This window comes from Gorilla gorilla, chromosome 3, assembly GCF_029281585.2.
Source record: "Gorilla gorilla gorilla isolate KB3781 chromosome 3, NHGRI_mGorGor1-v2.1_pri, whole genome shotgun sequence".
In the NCBI taxonomy this organism is placed as follows: domain Eukaryota; kingdom Metazoa; phylum Chordata; class Mammalia; order Primates; family Hominidae; genus Gorilla; species Gorilla gorilla.
The window spans coordinates 44,121,455-44,147,852 of NC_073227.2; the positions used below are offsets into that span (position 1 = coordinate 44,121,455).

General features: G+C 35.2%; 1 protein-coding gene across 5 annotated transcripts in view; it reads right to left on the reverse strand.

Annotated features, from left to right (window-relative positions):
- ARAP2 (ArfGAP with RhoGAP domain, ankyrin repeat and PH domain 2) overlaps positions 1-26,398 on the reverse strand; it is a 190,402-nt gene that overhangs the window by 25,166 nt on the left and 138,838 nt on the right. For all 5 annotated transcript variants that reach the window (XM_055385843.2, XM_055385842.2, XM_019025871.3 and 2 more), the window contains 4 exons: positions 12,355-12,494; positions 3,857-3,939; positions 2,733-2,768; positions 701-764 (listed from right to left, as the gene is read on the reverse strand). In XM_055385843.2, coding sequence (XP_055241818.2) covers positions 701-764; positions 2,733-2,768; positions 3,857-3,939; positions 12,355-12,494 — 323 coding nt within the window. The remainder of the gene's footprint in view (positions 1-700; positions 765-2,732; positions 2,769-3,856; positions 3,940-12,354; positions 12,495-26,398) is intronic.

The window sequence follows — 26,398 nt, forward strand, 5'->3', positions numbered from 1 at the left end:
TTAGCTAGACAAGGTTGGGAAACAAACCAGTCCAATTAATGGGACTACATAACTGTTCCTCAAAAGGGTAAGCCCTGCTCTAGGGAGGAAAACAAATACAGAACTGAGTATAAGCATTGGCCTCAGACATCCCTGGGTTTAAACTACTAATTAAATATATGGTCCTAAGCAAACAACCAAACATTTGTTTCATAAAACCAAAAACATCTTGTATGGTTTGCTGCAAGGAATACATGAGTTATTCTTATGAAGTATCTAGCACACAATAGTTATTAAAGAAAAGTAGGTTCCTGTCCTTGTTTCTGGAAAGGCAGGGGTGGAGAGAGTGGGAGAACAAGAAGGGAAATAGAACACTTTTCTAAATGAAGGTCTATGTGGGATTGTGGTAGGATGACAGCTTAGAAAAGTCCCTCTTTCTTACACGACCATTTTAAAGCAACACACCTCATCTAAGCCAAGGAGGCTGTGAGGCTGGCAGAAAAGACGCTTTAATGGAATAAACTCTCTTTCAAAAGGTAATGAATAAATTTGAACTTTAACATACTATTTTAAAAACTAAGAATGAGAGAACCAAAGTTAATGCCAATTGTACATACATTTAAAATGCTTATTAAAAAGTCTTTAGAAATCACCATCACACTAACATTTCCTGTAAACAAAGTTATTACACTCTACTGGATAGTTCAAATAAATCTCGTACCTGGGCAATAAAGATACTGGTCATCCACTCCGTCTGAGTTTGTGAACTATCACAACACAGGTGCCTGCAAAACGAGGTTTATAAGCTATGTCATTCAAAAAGACAATTGACTATTCTCTAGTGTATCTGCTGAGTGATTTGGTGATCAAAAATCTCTGGGTTTCTCCTGATTAATGACATATGCAATCACAGAAGTGGAACATTTCAGTACAAGTTGTTTTGGTCTGCTGCTAAATGTACAATACGAAGTTATAGTGTAAATACATTGGTTTAAACAAAATACAACTGAAGGCTTTGGTAAGTGCTGCAAAATGATCACCAATATTTTTTGGAAAGGCAGAAAGATCTATTTCATTTCGCCTTTTCAAGTACCTGATGGTAAAACACTGTATTCCACTAAAATTCTGAGCCTGAGAAGAAAAATATGTGCACATCCTAAGAGCAGATCTTTCTTTTAAAAAGGATGAGACATAATCTCCATCATTGTAATTATAAACACTAATACCCACAGATTCATAAAAAATGAAACTACATGAAAAACCACTGCACATCCAATAACAGTGATTAAGTAACCTTTTATTGAAAGACTAACTAAAACAGAGACCTTGTCCTGAAGGCTCCTGTAGTCTATTAGGGGAGCTAAGCATATAGACAAATAAATTACAACACAGTGAGAAAAAGCAAAAATAAAACTGAGTGCAAACATAGAAACCACAGACTTGGGGATGAGGAGAGGGTTGTTCTTTATAATAGGGAAAATTTTATAATTGATATTGGAAAGATCTAATGGGCTTTTCAAAGTAATTGTATTCTTTACATTCCTGTATTATCAGAATAATTTACCTGAAAAATGTTGAAAATGAAATTTCTAAAAAATCGGTGTTTTCTTCATCAGCACCTCATGAAAACATTGTCTTTCCCTATTACCATGTCCAGGAAAACCATTCCTGCCACAAATCATTTTAATTCCGTACCCTTGTTTATAAAATACTGTAGGTGCAAAGAAGAAATAATGATCAGAGGTGAGAGCTATTAGATAAGGCTTTGGGGCATTTGAGCTATGATTTCAAAGAACATTGACAGTTGAGTTGGTTGAGTCATCAGGGGGAGAATGAAAGTATGACAGGAAGGAGAAGTGAAAAGTATGAACAAAGGTTCAGTAGAGGGACCATGTACATCACACATGCAGATCTGAAACAGCAAGGAATGCGTGGTGAATAAAGATAGATGCTTGTTTTGTCATTAAGTGAAAAAGAAAAACTGTGGGAGATGAGGTTGATGGAGTCATATATAGCCTTGCATGCCACGCAACAATTCTGTGCTTGATCCTATAGGTGAAAGAATTCACAGAAGTTTTAAAGCAGGAGAGAAACATGGTACAGCATAGAAAATACTCCTCAGTGGAGAGGTGGAGAATGTACGCCAAAACAGAAGCAAAGAAGAGGCCTGAAGAGCACTTAGGACTCCTGGAATAATCGAGGCAGATCAATGAAGGCCAGGCCCTCAGGGTAGAGAGGTGTAGGTGGAGGAGGGGCACAAGGAAGAGGCAGATCTCGTGTGGCTCAGTGACCGATTAGACACAGGGAGGTGAAGAGAAGGAAACATCTAGTACAATCTCTAGAAATACTGATGGATACTGGTAACAGTATATGGCAAAAAGTACATATATAGAAAGAATAGGGTTGAGAGCGGGATATATGTTTTTCTTAAATCTGATTTTAGCTAGTTCTTATTCTGTTTTAAAACTATCACCTACTTATCTCATAAAAGCTGAATTCCACACTCATAATAACTATGGAAGAAATCAGACGTAGTTTCACTTCAGAGGCATTGCCAAATAGGATACATGGGACTTGAACCCTGATACAAATCTGTTTTCCTCTTCTTAGGCTCAAAGTCTTTATAAACAACCCTAATTTCACTTAGGCAAAACACTTTCCGTCTGTAGTTCTATCTGCAATTACTGAAATTATTCTTTTCCTGAAATTGTCACCAATATATTATGTCCAAAAGTTGTCAGCTGTTAACTTACCAGTGATGTTTCTCAGAATATGCGGTCAATCCCCAGCTGCATCACATAGAAAAAAAAAAACACACACACACATAAATTAAAAATAATACATTTTACAAGGCAGAAAACAGGATTAGATGTTAAGGAGATGAGATTTAATGGTGGGAATGCACAGACTTCCACAAGTGATGATTCAATGTGTTGGACTTAGCTAGAGGTGAATGCTAAATGCTAAGGGATCTGGCTACACATTTATATAGAGGGAAGGAGGCTTGTGATGATATGGGGCAGAGAGGAGACGTCTCTGAGAAGATACTCTTAACTGAATAAGGCCAAATGTCTACGAAAATGACTGAAATAAGATAATATAGAGAGATGTACTGTTACTGGGGGAAATTAAAGAACATGCCTATTAAAACACAGGTATATGCTCTAGGCTTAGAAACTGAGTATGAAGGCAAAAGTGAAGAAATTTTCAGCAGCAAAATCTCAGAAGCAAGCACATACAAATGATGTTCATGATACTAAGTATTAGTGCAAACATTTATTAGCTAATCAAAGTAATCTGTGATAAGAAATTGTGGTGTAAATCAAATGCTGGGGTACATGAAGTGTTAAAGAGGCACGCAATCTGTAGGAGGCACCCACCTCTTCTAGCGCTTACATGCTATGATGGGTTTTCAGTACCAAAGTCAGCATAGTAAAAAGGGAAAATTACAGAGCCAGAACCAAAACATTGTAGAGGCCAAGCGTCAGGAAGCTGGAGGGCAGCATTTGCTTTCCTGTGTGTGGACTTGCCTGAGACGCCCTCAGGTTGTGATGTGACAGCTCAGGGAATGAGATGCAGAGGAAGCCATGTACTTCCCAGTAGACAGGGCCTCCCAGGATTTCTTACTTTACACAGAGAGATTGCAATCACCAAGGAGCTTGGTCTCAGTCTCAGTGGGAACATCATCCCTCCTTATCTACTCATACAAGTTCCTTGATCTGCCATAAGAACCCTGTGACAGCAGAAGCAACTTAAAAAAAATTGCCTAAAACTTACTTTATAAAAAGTTAGACTAATGCCACTGATCCCTAAATCCTTAAACAGACATATTTTTCCCATAAGTTTTTCCTTTCAGCACTTCCCTTTCAAACTTTACCTTGTTGGAGGCTTCATTTTCTTTTTCACTCCACGATAAAACTTCACAGAACTGAGAGAAAACATCTTGTCATGTTTACTACTCTGTAAGGAAAAAAAATAATTTGTAATTAAATGGATTTACACATTTCCTTACATTTTCTTTGAGCATTAATGATTGGGTTTAGAATTGTTTAGTTTCTCAGTGTTTCATAAAACAAACATTTCATGAGTTTAGTAAATGAAGACTCTTAGGATTTACAATACAATCAATACATATTAATAATGTTGGATATATTCATGTTATATACATGTACACACGTATATACAGACATGCACATGGCTCTATAATTCTTGATTCAAAAATACTTGAGGTCAGATGTGCATCATGTCGTGGTTAATACTGAGTGCAAACTTGATTAGATTGAAGGATGCAAGGTATTGTTCCTGGGTGTGTCTGTGAGTGTTGCCAAAGGAAATTGACATTTGAGTCAGTGGACTGGGTGGGCACCATCTAATCAGCTGCTAGTGTGGCTAGAATAAAGCAGGCAGGAGAAGATGGAAGAGCAGACTGCTAAGTCTTCCGGCCTTCATCTTTCTCCGTGCTGGATGCTTCCTGCCCTTGAATATCAGACTCCCAAGTTCTTCAGCTTTTGTACTCTTGGACTTACACCAGCAGTTTACCAGGGGCTCTCGGCCTTCAGTCACAGACTGAAGGCTGCAGTTGGCTTCCTTACTTTTGAGGTTTTGGAACTTGGACTGAGCCACTACTGACTTCCTTGCTCCTTAGCTTGCAGATGGCCTATTGTGGGACCTCACCTTGTGACTGAAGGAGTCAATACTCCTTAAACCTCCCTTCATATATACATCTATCCTATTAGTTCTGTCCCTCTAGAGGACCCTGACCAAATCACATCAGAAGTGATTTTTCATATTTTAAAAATATAATACAATGCATATGCCATATGTTTTGTAACTCCCCATCACCAATGTTGACTGGGGTAGTACCTTGTACTCAAAGATATTCATATTTTCAAGATAAAGGCTATATACATATCTTCATGTTGTTTTGGGTCAGATTTTGCCACCAAATGAGCTGGGATTTTCTATACTGTTTGGATTTCGGAATTATGGAAAACAGACTCGTGAATATATATGAACACATATTGAGGTATCTCAAAAATCCAAATTAATGAAAATTATCCTAATTAAAATAGACTATTAAAAATTTACAGTTGTGCTAGAGCAATTATATTTTCTTTACACCTCTCGCAATACTCAGCAGTCAAATTAGAAAAGCGAGGAAAATATGCTCATAAAATTAAAAATTAGTTTCATAAAGCAAATAGGTTAGGAGGATATAAAAGAAATACAGAGGAAAAGTAACCAGGAAGATGATCAGAAATAATGCTGTGGTGACCAAAGGCCTGGAATTTACATGGTGAATTTATTCCTAATCACTATTATCAGTAAGTTCACTATTATTATCATAGTAGATAATATGTTTTAAAAAAACCATATTTTGAATTTTTCCCCTTATAGCTAGATTTCTAGAAATTTAACCACTGAGTCATAGGCTAAGAATATGATTCAGAAAAATATCTTATCTAAACTGATAGGGTACATTTATTTACCCTATCAAAAACACTAAGGTAATACAAATGTTAAGTGTGAGCGTGTATTTATGTATTTGCTAGCCATCGGCAGTTTTGATGCGGTAAACAGTTTATCCATGTCTTTGTTTGTACTAGTTCTTTATGTATTTAATATGAAATTGTCTTGTCTTTTTAAAAGAAATATTCTATCCAAATTGCTCTTTGCCTTAACCTAGCTCATTGTTTACCTTATTTTTAATAAGTCAAATATACTGGTCTTTTGGGGGGTGGTTTCTTAACGTTTGCTTAAATTTAAAGTGTTCCCCCATAGCTGATAAATATTCAGTTCCACGGTCTTGCAGCTTTAAGGGTTGCTTTTTTTAGGATTTAAATCTTTTGTCAATCTGGAATACATTTTTTTATATATACAGTATAAATGATAAGTTAGACAGAAATTTTTTTGTTGACAATTATTCTACCCCAATTTATGGAACAAACATCCCTTTAGACATGCACTTTTGTGACATATTAAAATTAAATTCTAACATAACATTTTTTACCTAAATTTATGGCACCGCACCATTGCTCTTTGTTCACTTTTATACAAGGATTATAATATTTAAGTATTTTAGTTTTACTGTATATCTTAATAGTTGGATGGCAAAATAACTCAAATCCATTTTACTTATCTCCCAAAATGTCTTCAAATTATTCTTATCTATTTATCCTTTGAGGTGAATTGTCAAATATTTTTGAAAAGTTATAAAAGTAATTTCCTTTGCAAACTTGAAAATAATTGCATTAAACCTATAAATCAATACTAGCAGATTTAACATCAATTTTACTCCTATCAGAGAAGTCTATAGTTTTCTTCTCATAAGCTTCCACTTCTTAAGGCTGTTTTCAAGTAGTTTATGCATTTTCTCTTTTAAATCCAGCTGGGGACTGATCTTTGGATATTGATTCTATAGCCTGCTAATTTGCTGAATTTTAAGGAAGAACATTTTAACAATTTGAACTGTCTAGTATGAGGTAGCTTTGTAAGGTAGTAAGTGCCCACAGTAGGATATATTCAAGGAGAAGAGAGCTATCAGGAATGTATGCAGTATAGGTGACTCCTAGCCACCTGTGTCAGAGGTTAAATCAAATTACAACCAAGGTTTGTGTTCCTTTTAATAATTTAGATTGCTATTCCCTCAGACGCAGTCCCAACCGAGGCAGCAGGGTTGGCTGCAACTCTAGCAGTATGGGGAAGATAGGACTTGCATACTGGAGAATGAGAAGCACTGTGCCTGAACCAGACAGTCTTCATTTACACAGGACATTGATGATTTCATGACTGCCTACATTTTGAAAAACTTTTGGTAATAAGTAGATTGAGAGTCTGAGGTAATTGACTGCCCAAGTCACTCCTGGCATGCAGGCTCATTACTTTATACCACAGCATGTCCAAAGAAACACAAATGATATAATTTGAGAGGAGATCAGCAATTGTAGAAACACATTCTTTTCCATTTCAGTTTTGAAACTGAATATTCATAAAGAAGAGCTATATAGATCTTAATGGAAAGTTCTATAAAAGGAAATGTCGTTTGGCAAGATCGCTTTACTGTTGGCTTATTACAACTTTCTCTTTTGGTATGTGTAACTTACAGAGAATTTCTCCAAAAAGTTCAATATACTAGACTATTATGAAGTCTGAAATGTGTTGCTTCAGCCACTCCATTTCAAAGTGAAGTTTTTAAGTTAGCCAATTAAATGAGCGTGCTTAAACAACTATTCCTGGCACATAAAAAGAGTTTGCTTATTAAAGTATAGGCAACTTTTAATGATCCCCTTTACCCATTTGCTTTCTTCACACCATTAACAGTATAATGGTAATATTCTCTGAAACCTCTCACCTTTTATGTAAATTAAGTCTGAAAACAATTAACATTTTCTGTTCAGGGAAAACTTGCAGAACAAAAGATATCTTTCCCTGTGTATTAACCCAATTTGTTTTTAATGAGCATTCATAAATTATCTCTAATTAACACAAAGTCGCTTTAAATACACTTCTCAATTTGTAATTTTTCCTCCCTTTTAACTAAATCATTTTTAAAATATATACAAGCATGCATATATTAATGGCAACCACTAAAACAAATGCTAAGTCTTTACTCAAAAAGGTTAGGAGATTTTACTGTTGATAATTTACTATAAAATCATTTAAAAAGTTAACATCGCCAATGGCTTCACCATCAATATTAATAGGGACAGATTAGTAACATGAAAAAACAACAAAATGAAGTCATGTGCTGAAAATAATCATAGTTTGAGTTTAAAGGAAAAGCATGAATCTCTCATCTGCTTTTCAAAATGTAAAAATTAAAGTATCAGTTGCATTAATCTATTCTGACAGATATGCAAATATAACATTCAAATGCTTAATAATCAGACAATAATTCCATAACTTGAGGTCACTGTTATTAAAAAATATGTTCAGTATCCTTAAAGAGCACTGTTTTCAGAGAAGTTCTTGAGACTATCACTGCCTACCAGGTTATATAAGTTAGCTCAGATTGAGCAAGATGATCCTTTCAAAAAGATACAAATTCTTAAAGCAAAACCTACTCTGTTAAGGGATATGAGACCCTTCATCTCACTTACAAAAACAATGCATCTGTAAAAGTCATTGCATGAACAGCCTTCCCTGTGGCAGATACTAAAGTGTACATCAGCTTGAGAGAAAACACTATAAAAACTGAACTGTTTGCATTTCCTTATTTAAAAATGTTTGATACTATTTAATAAAAGTAAACTTACTCTCTACACATAAAATTCTTTCAGCAAAAACACTAACGTAATACAAATGTTAAATTTCCTTTGTAAGTTTCTGCATAGAGCCTTTGGAGTCTAATGCCTGGAAATGAATTCTGACTCCATCGCTTACTGTGTATGTGATTTTGGACAAGTTATGTAATGTCTTTGAGAGTCTTTCTTCATCTGCATAGTGGGAATAATAAGAGTACCAATTTCGTGGGGTAACTGTATAGATACAATGAGATAATCCAAATAAAATGTATGGAACGCTGCTTCGCATAGAGTACCCACTTGAATGTTAGTTGCTGCTATTATTACTGCACTGTCATTACTACTACCACCAACTACTATATTTGTTTTTAGCAACCTTCTGTTGCTACACAATGAAAAGTGTCAGTTTCCTGACGGGATGAAAAAGTTCAGGTTGATTTCTAAATACGCCAACTGCAAAAGTGATCCTTAACCAACAGATTATGTATATGCAAGGACCGTGATTAAAGAAATCAGTCTTTTGAAAATCAAGGTGGGTGGTCCACTGCACAAAACCAAACACAATTCTATCAGATTCAGTTCTAGCTGACTAGAATAATAAGCTGTGAAGTCTAGCCTGTATTTTCACAAGCATAAACGTAAAGTTTGTGAACCTTAAAATCTGATGTGTTCCATCACATAACCCCATAATTCTAAGAAATCTACTATTCCTCTATGTGTAAAATTGAAGAATGATAATAAATGATAGTAACCACTTGATACCCACACAGACTCCCTTCTGGATATCAAGTGGGGGTTCAAATGCAGTATATAATATGAATCTGTGATAAGGGCTGCAGAATTCAGGCTGTTTTATTAGTCTCCTGCCTGGACATTCCACTGTCCTTGAGGAAAGCAAACATTGGAATGTATACACAGAATACAATGCTACTATGATTTATTCATGCCCACATGGAGGCTCCCCTGCTGGAGGAATACACAGAGAAAGTAATTAAAGCACACGGAGTGCTGAACAGAAGCCACAGAACAATACAGCCACAGCTTTGGAAAGCTGCCTAACAATTCTTTCTTTGTAACATATTAACAGATGTTAAAGTCTGGTCTTTCTTTGTGCATCTCCACAACAGAACACAGTGAAGCATCATTCACTTATAAGTGTGCAAGCAACGTTTACCCAAGTGAATTTTATAATTCAATATTTAAAAAGTATTTTCCAGGTCCTGCTGACTTCCATTCTACATTTAAAGTAATTGCCTTGGTACTACTTGAATCTCAGAGAGTTGTTGCTGCATACCCCCATGTGACCACCATCCAAAACAGGAGAAAGAGCATTTCTATCTAGAAAGTACCCCACTGACCCTTTTCCTTGGCAATTCTGCAGCAAACTCTGTCCCCAACCTAAGCAAACACTTTCTGACTTCTATCACCATAGAATGGTTCTGCCTGTTCTTACACTTCTTATGCAGAGACTTATATGATACTATTTTGTGTCAAGTTTCTTTGGTTTCAAAGGTTTTAAAAACTCACCAATGCTGTGGCTTGTTTTAATATTAATTTTTGTTGCTGAGTAGTATTCCATTATATGAATAGAATATTTTCCTATTGGTGGACATTTGGAATGCTTCCAGTTATCAGCTTTTATGAATAAATCTGCTTATGAACATTCTTGTACAAGTGCATTTGTGAATATAATTCACAAATGCTTTGAGTAGAGCCACTGGATCATGGGGTAGATTATGTTAGTAACTTCATTTAAAAACTGACAGTTTTACAGAGTGATTGTGTGATTTTACCCTTCCACCAACAATTTATGTGGGAGTTCTAATTACTCTACATCATTTTTTAACATTGGGTGTTATCACTGTTAAGATTTTAGTCATACCAATGAGTGTAAAATAGTGTTTTGTAGTTCTAGTTTTAATTTCCTGATTATTAATGATATTGAACACTATTGAATCAATGGGTTATTGGCCATTTCTACATCTTCCTTCATGTAATGTCTGTTCTATCCTTGCCATAATTTTTATTGAACTGCTTTTCTTATTGTTGATTTAGAAGAGCTCTTTATACTCCTGATATAAGTCTTTTTCTGATATATGTTAATTAACACATTTTCTCAATCTGGGACTATTAGTACATCTATTAATACATTTTTCTCAATCTGGGACTTGCCTATTCATATTCTTAGTGGTATCTTTGGATGAGCATGCTATTATTATTACATTATATTTATAAAAAGAATTTTCACATATATTATTAGACCACTAGCTTGACTAATAAAGAAGAGAGAATATTTGATAAACACAATCAGAAACAATAAGGGGGATATTACTACTGACCCCATAAAAATATAAACAAATATCAGAGAATATTATGAATACCTCTATGCATATAAACTAGAAAAACTAGAAGAAATGGGTATATTCCTGGACACATACAGCCTCCCAGACTAAACCAGGAAGAAACTGAATCCCCGAACAGACCAATAACCAGTTCTGAAATTGAAGCAGTAATAAAAAGCCTACCAACCACAAAAATCCCAGGAATCGGAGGGATTCACAGCTGCATTCTACCAGATGTACAAATAGGATCTGGTACCATTCCTACTGAAACTATTCCAAAAAATTGAGGAGGGACTCCTTCCTAACTCATTCTATGAAGTCAGCATCATCCTGATACCAAAACCTGACAGAGATACAACAAAAAAGAAAACCTCAGTCCAATATCCTTGATGAAACATCAGTGCAAAAATCCTCAACAAAATAGTGGCAAATTGAATTCACCAGCACACCAAAAGGCTTATCCACCACGATCATGGAACAGTATGCATCCATAAAAAAGAATGAGATCATGTCCTTTGCAAGAACATGGATAGAACTGGAGGCCATTATCGTTGGCAAACTAACATGGAATAGAAAAACAAATAACGCATGTTCTTACTTACAAGTGGGAGCTAAATGATGAGAACACATGGACACATAGAGGGGAACAACACCCACTGGGGCCTTTTGGTTGGTGGAGCGTAGAGGATCAGAAAAAACAACTAATAAGCACTAGGCTTAATACCTAAGTGATGAAATAATGTGTAAAACCAATCCCCATGACTCAAGTTTACCTATCTAACAAATTTTCACTTGCACTCCTGAACTTAAAAACCAAAAAAAAATTCAACAAATTAAAGAAAAATGCTGTTAACCTGTCGCAGTCTTATAAAAACCAAATCCCTGGAGGTGGGGCCTGTGCACATTTGTTTTACTTTTTTTATCCTAATGCTTTTTAAAAATTGCAGTGTATATATAATACATATATAAAAAGTACACAAATCATACATATTAGCTCCATGAATTTTAATAAAGTGAACATACTGGTGTAACCTGCACCCAGAGAATATAAAAAAAATCATATATTATTTTTTAAGCATTAAAACAACCTGACATGCAGAACTCATACTATCTTAAATTACAGATTTGGATACTGAGGTTGAGGGGTTAAGTTACTTATTCATGTAACCAGCTCTTCACAGAGATGAGATTTTCTGATGTTAAGTTCAATATTTTTATAGCTACATCATTTATCTACTCCCTCTTTTATATCTCTAATTCTCTTATCCACTCCACAATTATTTAATAAGATCTTTTAGGGAAATAAATTAGAGGGAATATATCAATAAGATTACATTAATACATATGAAATTAAAAATAAGTCAATTCATTCAACCGTATAGGAAAGATACTAATAAGATTTATTTTAACTTTTGGGTTTGTTCATTTTATTGCACCTTTTATTTATTTCCAGTAGCTAATCTGAAGCCTTTTATTTTAGGGTATCACATATTCTCTATTAATTTTATTGACTGAGATGTTGATTTATAATACATATTAGACTTTTCTTCAGAGCTTAAGTCATTTACTGCCCCTCAAAATCTGAGGCGCCTAAAAAGGCCTTATAAAATTATTCACTGTGTTACTGAGTGCATTAATATCTTATACCAGAGGCTGAAGGAAATCATCAGCTTACCATGCATTTTATATACTACAGGCAGTGACTTCCAAGAGAGATGGCTGACAGTAGCATAAAATACAAATGTTAATACCCACACAAATAAAAATGTATGCATGTTCAAATACTATACCTTCACATCCTTGTAAAGAAAGAGAAACCCATCTCGTAAAACAAAATACCGGTCTTGAAACTTATTTCCAGATAGTATTTTGGATGGTTCTTCTTTGATTTTCAAGATTCCTTCTTTGATGCTTCCCAGTGTACTCCGGTCTGTAAAGTACAGCATTACTTTTGTGAGTTGGGTACATTTTTACTTATTTGAAATACAATACAAAACATTTCTATATTGTCATATAGAAAAAATAAGAACTTGTTTACTACCGCTAAAGTCTAAGGTGAACTTCCGGGAATACCATGTGTCTGAAGTATGGCTATTTATCATGTATGGGCCTGCCTGGACTGTTCAAGTAGCCACAGGCTAGAAATCACACAAAATGTGGTTAGTATAGGTTGAGAGGTGCTATAAGTATAAAGTTTCTACTAAATTTTAAAGACTTTATATGAAAAATATATATATCGGCTGGGCGCAGTGGCTCACACCTGTAATACTAGCACTTTGGGAGGCCGAGGCGGGCAGATTATCTGAGGTCAGGAGTTCAAGACCAGCCTGGCCAACATGGGGAAACCTGTCTCTACTAAAAATACAAAAATCAGCCAGGTGTGGTGGCACACACCTGTAGTCCCAGCCACTGCAGGAGGTTGAGGCAGGAGAATCGCTTGAACCCAGGAGGCAGAGGTTGCGGTGAGCTGAGACTGTGCCATTGCACTCCAGCCTGGGTAACAGAGAGAGACTCTGTCTCAAATAAAATAATAAAAAAGAATATATCACAATTTTTAAAATATTAATTACATATTGAAATGTATTTTGGATATTGGATATGTGATATTAAATAAAACATACTGGTATTTTACCTGTTTCTTTTTACTTTTTTCTAATGTGGCTACTACACAATTTATAATTACATACGTGGCTTGTATTATATTTCTTTTGAACCCCACTGGTATAAACAATGCAAATGCGCAGATAAAAAAGGAAACACCTTTAAGAATTCTGACTCAAATCCACACATTTTTAAGGCATTAAAGAAATTTTTATAAATGTGAAACAGGCAAGGGTAAGAAAGGCAAAACTGCTAAGGTAGAACATTTACCCATCAATGACAGACTGAATAAAGAAAATACCGTACATTTACATCATGGAGTATTATGTGGCCACAAAAAGGAACAAGATCATGTCCTTTGCAGGGACATGATGGAGCTGGAGGCCATTATCCTTAGCAAACTAAGGCAGGAACTGAAAACCAAGTGCCACCTGTGATCACTTATAAGTGGGAGCTAAATGATGAGAACACGTGGACACACAGAGGGGAACAACACACACTGGGGCCTATTGGAAGGCGGAGGGTGGGGGGAAGGAGAGATTCAGGAAAAGTAACTGATAGGTACTAGGCTTAATATCTGGGTGATGAAATAATCTGCACAACACACCCCCATGACCCAAGTTTACCTATGTAACAAACCTGCACATGTACCCCTGAACTTAAAAGTTATTTCTTTTTAAAAAACAAATAACAGGAGAAAACAGAACTGATTTGAGAAATAACATACTTGAAAAACTAAACCTAAACATGCAATAATTGCTACAATTTTTTGATTACCTATTAGACATCCACACATTATATACACTCTCTAATAACAACACTAAAAAAATTGTGATTATTATGTTCATTTTACACACGATAATACTAAGGCTTAGAAAGGTTAAGCAGATTTCCCAAGGCTGCAGAGCTAATTGAAGGAGATTAAAACTCAACTTAAAAAAAAAATTGTATTTTGGATTCAGGGGTACATGTGCATGTTTGTTACAACGGTGTGTAAAGCTGAGGTTTGGGGTTCCATTGATCAAGTCACCCAGACAGCAAACATAGCACCTGATAGAAAGTTTTTTCAGCCCTTATTCTCCTCCTTCCTTTTGGAGTCCCCAGTGTCTACTGTTTCCGTATTCATATCTGTGTGTACCCAAGGTTTAGCTCTCACCTGTAAGTCAGAACATAAGATATTTGGTAAAACCCCAATTCTAAATGCATGTTTTTTCTGGACATTGCTACCTCAGAGAAGAAACTGAGGAATTTTACAATAATTGAGTCCAAGTTTAAACCTAACATATCACTAGAGAAGCCCCCTCACATTTCCATAATATCCTTTTCCTACTATTATGATGGGTCTAATGGACATTGACTAATAAGCCAGAATTCCCTCCAGTTTGGTTTACACATTATTTTTGTAGCTCAGAGATTGGCAAATTATGGCTGCAGGCCAAATCCAACCCTCTGCTTATTTTTATATGGCCCACGAGCTAAGAATAATTTTTACATTTTTAAATGGTTGAAAAAAATTTCTCAGAAGTTTGATGACACATGAAAATTACATGAAATTCAAATTTTAGTCCTATAAAAATAAAGTTTTATTGGAATGCAGCCTCACATTATGTACTACTATGGCTGCGAACATGATACAGGGACAGAGCTGAGTAGTTGTTTCAGAGACCTTATGGCTTACAAAACCTAAAACATTAACTCTAGGCCTTTTACGGAAAAAAACTTGTTGACTCTCACTTCTCAAGAATAGCCTTAGGGGAAACTCCTCTCCACCAAGAACCTGTTCAATCTCTTTGCCTTTAGTTCAGTAGTTTCTTTATTCATTCTTCCATCAAAAATGTACTTTTTCTTACTATCAAGCATTGTGTTAGGCACTGTGGTAGAGGGACAAATAAAATTATAGAATTCCCAGGAACACAATGGAAAGGGAAAAGGCAAAGGATATTTCAGAAAGACAGAATATGTGAAGGCATGAAGTGTTAACATAATGGTAATAATCTGAGTACCCTTTAAATGAACAACTCATAGAATCACCTCTAGTGTATGTGGAGCACGAGGCAAGCACTGTGCTCGCCCTTTCCATGAATGCCTCATTAAAGGCTCAGAACCACACTTTAGGTAAATTAATCACAATTAATATAATTTTATAGATGTAGAAACAGGTTTGATATAATTATGAAACTTATCCAAGGCACACAGTTAAAGAGTGCTGTCATCAGAATTCAAAGTCAGGTCCACCTAGCTAGACTGGGAAGGTGCTATCACAGGTATTAAAAGATCAAAAATATCTAACAAAATGTTTGTTATTAAAATCCATTTTTGATGATGTGTGATGTATAAAGACATGTCAGATTCATCTATTTTGGGATTAATTTGTATTGACAGGGGCATCAGACACTGAGATATTCTTTCTTTCCCAGGAAAACTCTGGCTTATGTCAGAAAAGCTCCCCTCCTTTGCCCCACAATTTTCTGCCCACGGCCCAGTCCTTGCAGGGTGGAAGAAGATGAGGCAGAGCCACCAGCGATAGATGTTGTTCTATAGTTTGAATGCATGCCCTAAATTTTCCACTTAAATTGTTATAATGATTCATCTTTTTCTCCTTATTTTTACATTTTATTTTTAGCATGTTCTAAATGGCTAAATGTGTTTCTGGGATTCCTATTCTGTGACATTCAAGTTAGATAATTTTTGATCTGGTTTTACAAGCCAGAAAATAAGATTCAGAGAATTATAATGACCTGTCCAAAGACATAAAAATTAGTAAGTGATAGAAAAGGGGATTGAAGACTAGCAGAAATAAATACAAAGCAAAACCAAAAAGCACAACACACTTTGTGCTCCTGTGTACTGTAATTTGTTGTAGCTTATGAATAAAAGGCTCTCTGTGCATAAAAAAGGGTAGCTCCTTTAACAGTAATTGTATTTCATGTGCAAAACTGACAATGTGCCACACGTAGAAATCATTTCAACTAATTTTTGTAACACAAAAACATTTTGTGAGAACATCAAATTTGTATTTGTTTTTTATCATGCACAAATTTGTCAGTATATCTCCAGTCTAAAACTTTCCCCTGAAATCCAGATACATATTCAACTGCTTACTTGAGAACCGAAGAACAATAAAAAGAAAGAGAAACCTCAAGCCAAATAGCCATGATATGGTCATTATGCTGTCAGCTTCTGCTTTTCCTGTAAAATAAGAGTAATGACACCTATCCTGAAGGATTGTTGTGGGCCTTACACAGGATAACGCACACACAAGATGTATGGCAGAACACTGTATCAGGTCTATCAGTTTAATACCTTCCTGATATTAAGGTGATAGAACTTTAAATATCCATGCATCATTTCTAAAATTTATAAAATAACAACTTTAGAAAAAAAAAATTAGTCTTTCCAGGCACTGTGGCTCGTATCTGTAATCCCAGCACTTTGGGAGGATGGGGCAGGTGGATCATCTGAGGTCAAGAGCTTGAGACCAGTCTGGCTAACAAGGTGAAACCCCATCTCTACTAAAAATACAAAAAATTAGCCAGGCGTGGTGGTGTGCCGCTGTAGTACCGGCTACTCAGGAGGCTGAGGCACGAGAATCATCTGAACCTGAGAGGCGGAGGTTGAAGTGAGTCTAGATTGTGCCACTGCATTCCAGTCTGGGCAGCAGAGTGAGACTCTGTCTCAAAAAAAAAAAAAAAAAGAAAAGAAAGAGAAAAAGGAAAAAAATAGTCTTAAACCCAACAACCCTTAATCTGTTTGGGGAAAACACTTACTAATGCAGCAAATAATACACAAATGTTCACACTTAAAATTAGCATAAGAGAACAAAAGTTAAAAATACAAATAGTTGCTTACAACTCAAATATATGAGCATGGAATGACCACTTGGAAGCAAAAGTGCCCAGGATTAATCACATTACTGATCCTAACCATGAATAAACATATATAACAAACCCAATAGTTTTCATGATACACATACTGACCTCAGACAGTATTTTATTGATCACACCGTCATACTAATAGATTCTTTTTAGGTACTTTGTGACTTTTAAATAATTACTGAAAATATACTGCTAAAATTTGTCTTCTGGTACAATGTCTTAATATTCAATTCCACAGAGAAATATTGTAAAGGATTTTTATAGCTAAGAAGTATAGTAAGCAATTTGTTAAACATTGTATGGACTTGTTCATATAGCTGGTTTAGAACAAGAGAGTCAAGAAAGGCATCTATAATGCCTTGTTGGTTTACAAATAGGTATTTTTAAAAGCAAGTTATAATCAAGTTGTGAAATATAGATATTTAAATTGCTTAAGTCAGTAAAATCCATTCACACCTTCTGACAGTACTTTTCATTTACATTTTTGCTCAAATTAATAAACCTTTCCATTTTTACCAAGAAATAAACCTATGTCTGGTATTAAAGTAAACAACTCATAGTCATAAAAAAACAGACTTAGGGGAAAATGTTGTTTAAATTTTAAATATCGTTTAAATAGTAACATTTACTTTAACAATCATTGTATGTGATTGAGTATATTGAGTATAAAACCTCAGCGTGCACCCTATTAAGGGACTTAGGATGAAAGTTTTGAAAGGAATATATGCTAAGGATGAGGGAAGAACAAAAAATACTTTGAAATATGAAGCTCTATGATAAAGATTATGATTTAAAAGACTTTCTAAAAGCTCTCACAACCAAATTCCTGTCTGTTCCCAAGATGTTAAAATAAGTAGAAAGCCACCAATTAAAGGCCAAAATAAAGCTACACACTTTGGGGTACACTGTGTGTAACTCTATATGTAACAAAATGAAGGTCATGAATTGAATGGCTTCCAGTAATTCATTCTTCCAAACTGTTCAGGTACTGGTTGGACTCTCAACTTTGGGGTACTTCACTCATACTTTTTACTCTTTGACCTCTTGCTAGACAGAAAACTCCCTTGCTAGTAGGGAAAACCATCTATTGTTTTTGTGTGAGTATAACAGGTTTGAAAGTTTAATGCACTCCCCAAAGCACTAAATTCTCCCAGAGATAAATCCTAGGATGCACATTAACAGGTACTATTTCATTTACTACCTTTTGATCTTTCATTCCAATCAAATTACAGCATACTGTTACCTCTACTGAATGATAAAACCCTCCCCTATTCTTGGTAGTTGCTAGGATGAGAAACGGTAGGTTGGAGTTTATTGAAAGGTCTTTAAAATTAAAACTGCGGGTAAGGAAACAAACATGTATTGTAAGTTATACTGAGCTATCAACTTGTTATTAATTTAGAAAAGCTCTTTAAAAGTCACACGTAGGAAACAAAGCAGAATGGCCAAATTTATTTAAGCAGAACAGACATATCATGTAACCAGGCAATGAAACTGAAAAGCTCGCACCTCCAAAAAAAATAGTTTTTCTAAGCCATTCGAAAATCTCAATTTTTTAGTACAAAAATAGTTATCTCCAAACGACCAGTCCCAAATTCCAACAGAATAATTGATAGGTGGAGGAGGCTGGGGTTGAGGGGAAGAGGAAAGAGAAACATACACCCAGGAATGGCATTTCTCAGATATATATCCCCCGCTTTACCCTCCATGTCCAGGCAGCTAGCAATCAATCATTATTCTTTCAGCAATTCTCTTTGGGATTCAATTCCACTTCATTCCCATTGTTATCACCCTACACACTTCCTTTTCTCTCTAATCCTTGGATTTCAGAATTCTTTAACTCCATGTCCTACCTTTCTAATGGCTCCAACATACAACTGCAGATTCTTGTTATGAAAACACAGTCTCCATCATTTTATAAAAGCCCTGTCCAGAGCCCTACTTTTCTAATGAATAAAGCCTTACCTTCCTAAAGCCAAAAGCCTACACTCCTCTTCCTGACTTTTAAAACATGAAATAAATGGACAACTCCTATACATCTCTGTAAATTATTAAACTAAAATATAATATTTAAGTTCAATTGATCACAATACACTATTTGGAAAAACAATCCTTGTCTCTGTGGTATGACTCAAGTTAATCACTTGATTGATCTTGAGAGAAATCCTGTTTTCTTTGATTCTGTACAAATTCGATTCCTACTTCCGGACCTAACTCATCCATGAAGATTCTCCCAACTACTTCAGTCCATATTTTTTCTCTCATGCCACTAAACTCCAAGATCTAATATCACCCTTGAATTCATGAAACATTATATTTTCTTCATAATTTAACACTTTTTTAAATTTATCAACATTTAAGTTCTGGGGTACATGTGCAGGATGTGCAGATTTGTTACATAGTAAACATGTGCCATGGTGGTTTGCTGCACAGATCAACCCATCCCCTAGGTATTAATGTAAGTACCCATTAGCTGTTCTTCCTGATGTGTTCCCTCCCCCTACCCTCCCCTCCCCATGGACAGGCCCTGGTGTGTGTTGTTCCCCCACCCCATGTGTCCATATGTTCTCATCATTCGGCTCCCACTTATAAGTGAGAACATGCAGTGTCTGGTTTTCTGTTCCCGTGTTAGTTTGCCGAGGATAACAACTTCCAGCTCCATCTGTGTCCCTGCTATGGACATGATCTCATTCCTTTTTATAGCTGCATAGTATTCCATGGTGTATATGTACCACATTTTCTTTATCCAGTCTATCGTTGATGAGTATTTGGGTTAATTCCATATATTTGCTATTGCCAACACTGTATTTTGAAAGAAAATATTTCTACTTCTTGAAGGGCATGGGCCTTATCTACAGTGCTGGGTTGACCTGGCTACAAGAAATCCACAGAAAATATAATCTAATAGTTACTCCCATTACAATATCGTACGCCTGTCATACAAGCTATAAAGGAAGAGAAAATTCACTTTTATTTGAGCTACTCTTTACTCCTCTGAGGCTTCCCTGGTTTGTGACAAACAAACATTGTAACAGCTTCACCTCTCTTAAGTACCCATTCATTTTGTATTTCCTGTTTAAAATAATGTAGACTTTGGTTTATCTTCTTCAATCTAGGTAAGAGCTGAAACAATACAGTGACTAAGAGCACATTCTGGCGCTAGACTGCCTGGGCTTGAATGACAACCACATTCTCTGCTAGATCGCAGACAGTAATCTCTAAATCTCAATTATCTTATCTGCAAAATGAGAATACATACAGTACTTACGCAGTGGATATGGTATATAAATTGCTCAGAATAGAGCTTGGCAGAGAACAGGAAGAATGTAAGTCCTTGTTTAATTAATGGAGGGCGGACATAATTTTTCTGTGTTGCAGAATCTAAGGCAAACACTACAGAAACAACTACCCTTACAAAAGTCTGATGACTTATAGATTTAGTTTCTAAGAGTCTAAAAACCTCATATCTGATTTATCCTTGATTTCAGGATAGTAAGGGGTTTAGGACAGAATATATAAGCTGGATATGGAGAGATCTTGACTATAATGCCTGTTTCTCCACTTATCAGCAGGTCGCCTTGAAAGACTTATGTACTACCGCTACATCCCAGTTTCTCCATTTGTAAGTAGTAGTAACCCTAAAACAGTAGGAAGATGACATAAAATAATGTAAGAAAAGCATTTAGTCCAGCGCACATAGTAAATTCACAGTAACTATGAACTATTGTTATCTCTCATATATTATCTGATCAGTGACAAGGAAATACACAACAAATTGATCTATTTTTCGTGGTCTGCATGTGTCTCTCTTCTTCTCTTGCTGGCAAAGACTATTTCTTCAGAGCTGTGCCTTATCTTAAAAAATTATTTGTTCCAAGTTCTACCTGTCCCATGTACTCTAAGTGATGAAGGGCACAAATGGGCAGTTTCCATGAGAAGCAACTCCCTTGAAATTATGCCAAGATCAAGTAATTTTGCAATATTTGCAGGATAACATCTAAAAAGTCCTTCCAAATTCAAAATTATGCATATTTTCTTTTCTTCAGAATTGATTGTATAGATGTATTTTTTTTATAATTTTGATGAGCGAGAATTACTCATATATTTCATTCACTGTATGGTATTCACTCAAAATGCACTTTGGTGAAATTTACATGAGAAGACACCAAACTGGGCATAATCACTGCTTGAAAGTATGTTACTTCTTTCTTTCTTACTTTCTTTTTTTAATTAACACTTGAAGATTTATTTTTAGAACACTAATGGGGGAGAATCTTTTTAAGGCTAACAGATATAGACACACTGTGACACTTCAAGAAAGTAATCTATTTCTTAGGATAAGCCAAGTATGCCCCCTTCACTCCAATCTATTCTCCTTTATGTTATTTATACAGTTGGCCCTCTGTATCCATGGATGCCGCATCTGTCAATTCAACCAATAGCACATCAAAAAATGTTTGAAAAACCAAAAATAACAATTTAAAATACAAACAGAAAAAAACATAGCATAGCTGTTTGCATAGCATTTACATTGCATTAGGTATTATAAATAAACAGATGATTGAAAGTATGGGAAGGATGTGCGTAGATTACATGCAGATACTCTGCCATTTGATATAAGGGACTTGAGCATCTGCAGATTTTGGTATCATGACAAGCAGGTGGCAGGGGGGAGACGTGGTAGTGTCCTGTAACCCACCTCCCCATGGATACTGAAGGAAGACTGTATTGAAGTAGCAGTGGTTAACAGAACAAGTAGCCTGTTGACATCCTTCTATCATTAAATTATTTATAAATAGTTAAATTATAAATATAGTTACTATTGGAACAGGATTTAATAAAAAAGTACCAGAGATTTTTTTTTTTTGCTATTTTACTACTAATGCAGCAAATTGCAGAATTCAGAAAATTGTTTTCCTATACTGTTTTCATTATTACATTGAATTATAATAGGCATTTCTAAAATATAATTTAGTGTGATATATTTAGTTTATATTCAATGAATGTATAATTTTCAGCACACTGTTAATAAATGCAGAGATAGCACCGGAGTTTTCAGTGATCAGATATGTTTTCTGATCACTGAAATCAGTGATTCAGATATATTTTCTTTCATGTGATTCTCATGCAACTTTGCAAAGTAGGGAAGACAGGTTATATCATCTTATTGACAAATGTGAAAATTGTGGCTCACAATTATGTGACAAGATTAGAAAGCAACATGCTAGAATATAAATTCAGGTCTCTTAATATCTAACATGAAATTCTGTCTTCTATCCTGGGATACTTCTAAGTAATAGTCATGATTACCATGACCACCATCACTATCAACCACAATAACAATACGTGTCCAGGTGCCTTTCTTGGTTTCACGTATCATTTTACACTGTTAAGCACTCTTTTTTCCTAAAAATTACTCCTTTGACAATTTACGTGGCATTGCTCTCTTTCTTTCTTGAAACTTTTCTGATTGTTCCTTCACAAGGCCTCTTTTGCTACATCTGTTCTTTAAATGCTTGTGTTGTGTCTCTGATATTCTTACTCTAACACTAAAATTGCATGACTTAGTATTCTGCCAAGGCTAAAACCACTTTCCACACAATGAGCTCTTAGGTTTAGGTATTTAGTTCCCTTCTAGACATATATCCTCAAACACATGTCAGACTCTTTTTTTTTTTTTTTTTTTTTTTGAGACGGAGTCTCACTCTGTCGCCCAGGCTGGAGTGCAGTGGCGCGATCTCGGCTCACTGCAAGCTCCGCCTCCCGGGTTCACGCCATTCTCCTGCCTCAGCCTCCCGCGTAGCTGGGACTACAGGCGCCCGCCACCACGCCCGGCTAATTTTTTGTATTTACGTCAGACTCTTAAAGCTCAGCACATCCAAAACTGAATTCTGTGGCTCCATCCATCACTCCCAACCAGCAAGCTCTTCTAGTCTCCCTATCTTAATATCCCAGGAGTTATCCAAACCAAAATACCAAGAACTACAATCCAGCTTTCATGATAATGATCTGATGATACATACTCTGGAAAGCATTCCCTAACTACCTAGACAAAAGTGAGTTGGCAGTCCTCTAAAATTTGGTCAGTACTTGCTCAGTTATAAACTGTTTCATATATTTATATATTTTAAAAGTTTATTCAACATGTACTTTTAGTGAGTAAAAGAGTAAAATATAGCCTTGTTAAAGAAGGATAGCATGTACAAGAAAAACTAAGAAATGATATTTCCTTGAATAAGACACATTCAGTGAAAGAAGAGATGTCTACAGTTACCCAGTTGAACTACTTTTTTCTGTGATTGAAAGCTCTTCATAAACATCCTGACCTAGAGTAGTCTATTACTTCATGCTGTTTGTACTCTAATATTTCAACAGTTGTCATACATTTAAAATTTCTATTCTTTCTGGGTATAGATAATGTTTAACAAAACTCTTACATTTAAATACCTTAAATTTTCTATAGATTACTGCATGATACAGACAGTTAATACAAATTTACCAATAGGGTTTCTCACCACAGAATTATATTTTAGAAAATGTCAGGAAATTAGTACTCCATAGTAAATATCAATGACTATCATCAATTTCAAAAAAAGAAAAATTTCCAATTTAAGTGGCCTAGGTCTTACTTTTAATATCTTGTACATCTTTGGCTTTAAGAAAACATGATGGGGAGTGAAATGTAAATTATATCAGCTAGGTAAATTTATGGATTTGTATTATATTTGCTGAAATTGTCTTTTTTTTTAAGTTCATAGATAGTGAATGGCTCAGCTTTCCAGGTCTGAATTTACTTGAAGCAGTTGCATTTTGAATTACACTATTCTAATGCAAATTTAATTCTATAGCATCTGTCATATACAGCAATCTAAACTTAGAAATTCAAAGAAATATGCATTTGAGTTGCATCTTATATCTTTATATATAAGTATTTCTCTCTCATTTAGATCATTAAAATTTCATTCTCATGTATCTTATTCTATTGGGATAATTTTCAAAAAACTTTAGTGCTTAAAATAAGACTTATGCAACTTGAGGTTATTTATTCTGGAGCCTTACAGAAGCTATACATTTATTGTTTGCTTGTGATAGATATGCTGAAGTTCAGTATAATATATAATAATAATAAATAATGGTTTAATTAGGTAAGCTATGACACTGTCTAAATAGCAATGTAAATGAAGTTTCATTCTCCCTATCTTAATAGTTCAGTCATAATATATGGAGTAGAAAAAAATTGAGGACTATTACCTTTGTTTTCAAATTAGTTAGCTCTTTATTACAATAATGGCAATGGCACAAAATGTTCCTAAGAAATCAAATGCCTTTGAAAAACATAAATAATTTTTAAGTAGAGGCAACAAAAAACACACTTACTCCTATCTAACTCTATAAAAGTAAATTATGTTATCTCCTTACCTTAAATGAATGAGCAGAAATTAAGTGCTAGATTCTAAAATATATTCTTACTTATGTGTGAAGTCCACATTTTAAATAGTTCAGATAAAGAAAGAAAATTGAGAAAATTAAAACCTCTTAATTATAGCAAATTTTTATATAACATTCTTGCGTTAAAAGGAAGTGGTGAAAACATAATGTCAAGCAAAGTATATGGTTATAATTTGTTCTACATATCAGGAAAAAAACTCCTAAAATGAATGAAATGCAAGCCATAGATAGACAGAAATTATAAACGTAGGGACTTGTGGCAATTAGGTATCTAATGTGGGGGTGTAAGGTACAAAGGATGTTATAGGGCAACTCTATGTTTTAACAAAATGTTAACATATTAGCTATTGGTTACTGAGAAAAAATGTGGTTGCAACCAACTGCTCCCCACCTTTTTTTCAAATTCTGATGATTTCTACTTGGCCCCAGGTTAGAATAAGAAATTCTTAAGAAAGGAAAATAAATCTTTAACATTATTCCCATTTTTCTTTGAAGAACAGTTGAGTATTTCTGAGATGATTCTAGTTTATCTGCTAACACACTGACAGAGAAATCATATTTGGTTTATTTTCATTATTTTCCTTTTAGATCCCAATTTTAAGGTGTAGTAGAGGTAATGAAATGGAGCAATAACTCTGGAGTAGGTAGTCGTTGTGATTGACTTAGGAGACATTTGCCAAGACAAAAATAAATTAGACTGAATACCAAAATTATCAAAAGTCTATCACAAAGTATACCCCATAAGAGGTATTAATAAAGTTGAGGCTGCTCTAAGTCACAACTATAAGAAAAAATCACGACTTAAGAAATTGATTTTTTAAAAATATTGCAGATTCCTTAAAAGGGCAAGCTTCAATTCAAACAAATGGAGAACCAACCATAATGAAAGAGATTATTTTGCTTTTACAATCTGAATATAAATCAAACTCTAATTCAATACTTATAAAAATTTTATGGGCTAGAAAATAAGAGTACTTTAGACATTTATTTTATAGGTTCTCTTATTTTTGACCAGACTACATAACTACAAATATGAAATGATCCAATTAATGTATTTGCTGATGGTTTTCCTTTAAAACACTATTTTTTTCATGCAAAGTTCCTGGTACAATAACAAGATGCATATTTGTTGGATTAAATGAGGTAGCAGGGATAGTTCAGGGACAGAGGTAGGTTTTATGGCTCCCACCCTGTTAGAGATGTGACGTGGGTAAGAGAGTGACACAGAAGTTTACTGACATTTTACTCCAAAGAATATTTCATCCTTGGGAGGTGAAGGCAGGTGGATCACTTGAGGTCAGCAATTCGAGACCAGCCTGGCTAACATGGTGAAAGCCAGTCTCTAATAAAAATACAAAAAAATAGCCAGGCATTGTGATGAGCACCTATAATACCAGCTACACAAGAGGCTGAGGTAGGAGAATCACTTGAACCTGGGAGGCAGAGGTTGCAGTAAGCTGAGATCACGCCACCGGTGGCACTCCAGCCTAGGTGACACAGCAAGACTCCATCTCAAAACAAACAACAACAACACAAACCAAAGAATATTTCATCCAAATCTCTGAAACATCACTTAAGCCTCCAGCTTGCTTTCTTCTGCTTCGCTTCTCTAGTTCTTCTCTAGCTTTTTTCTACAAGATTCTTTGTCTAGATCTTACAGAGGCTTGATGCTTTTATAACAGAAGGACACACACATATCTCCATCTAGAAGATGTAATGGGATAGGTGGAACATCACAAAAACACCAAATCTTCCTACCCAGTTTGTGGTTACAGCCAACGTACCAGCTGTCACTGTACCATTTCTTCTTGCCCTTACACAACAAAGGTTTTACCCAGATATGACTGCTCTAAACCAGCGCAATCTACACCTTGTTGGGTTGTTTGCCACTCACCCCCAGCCATGCCCC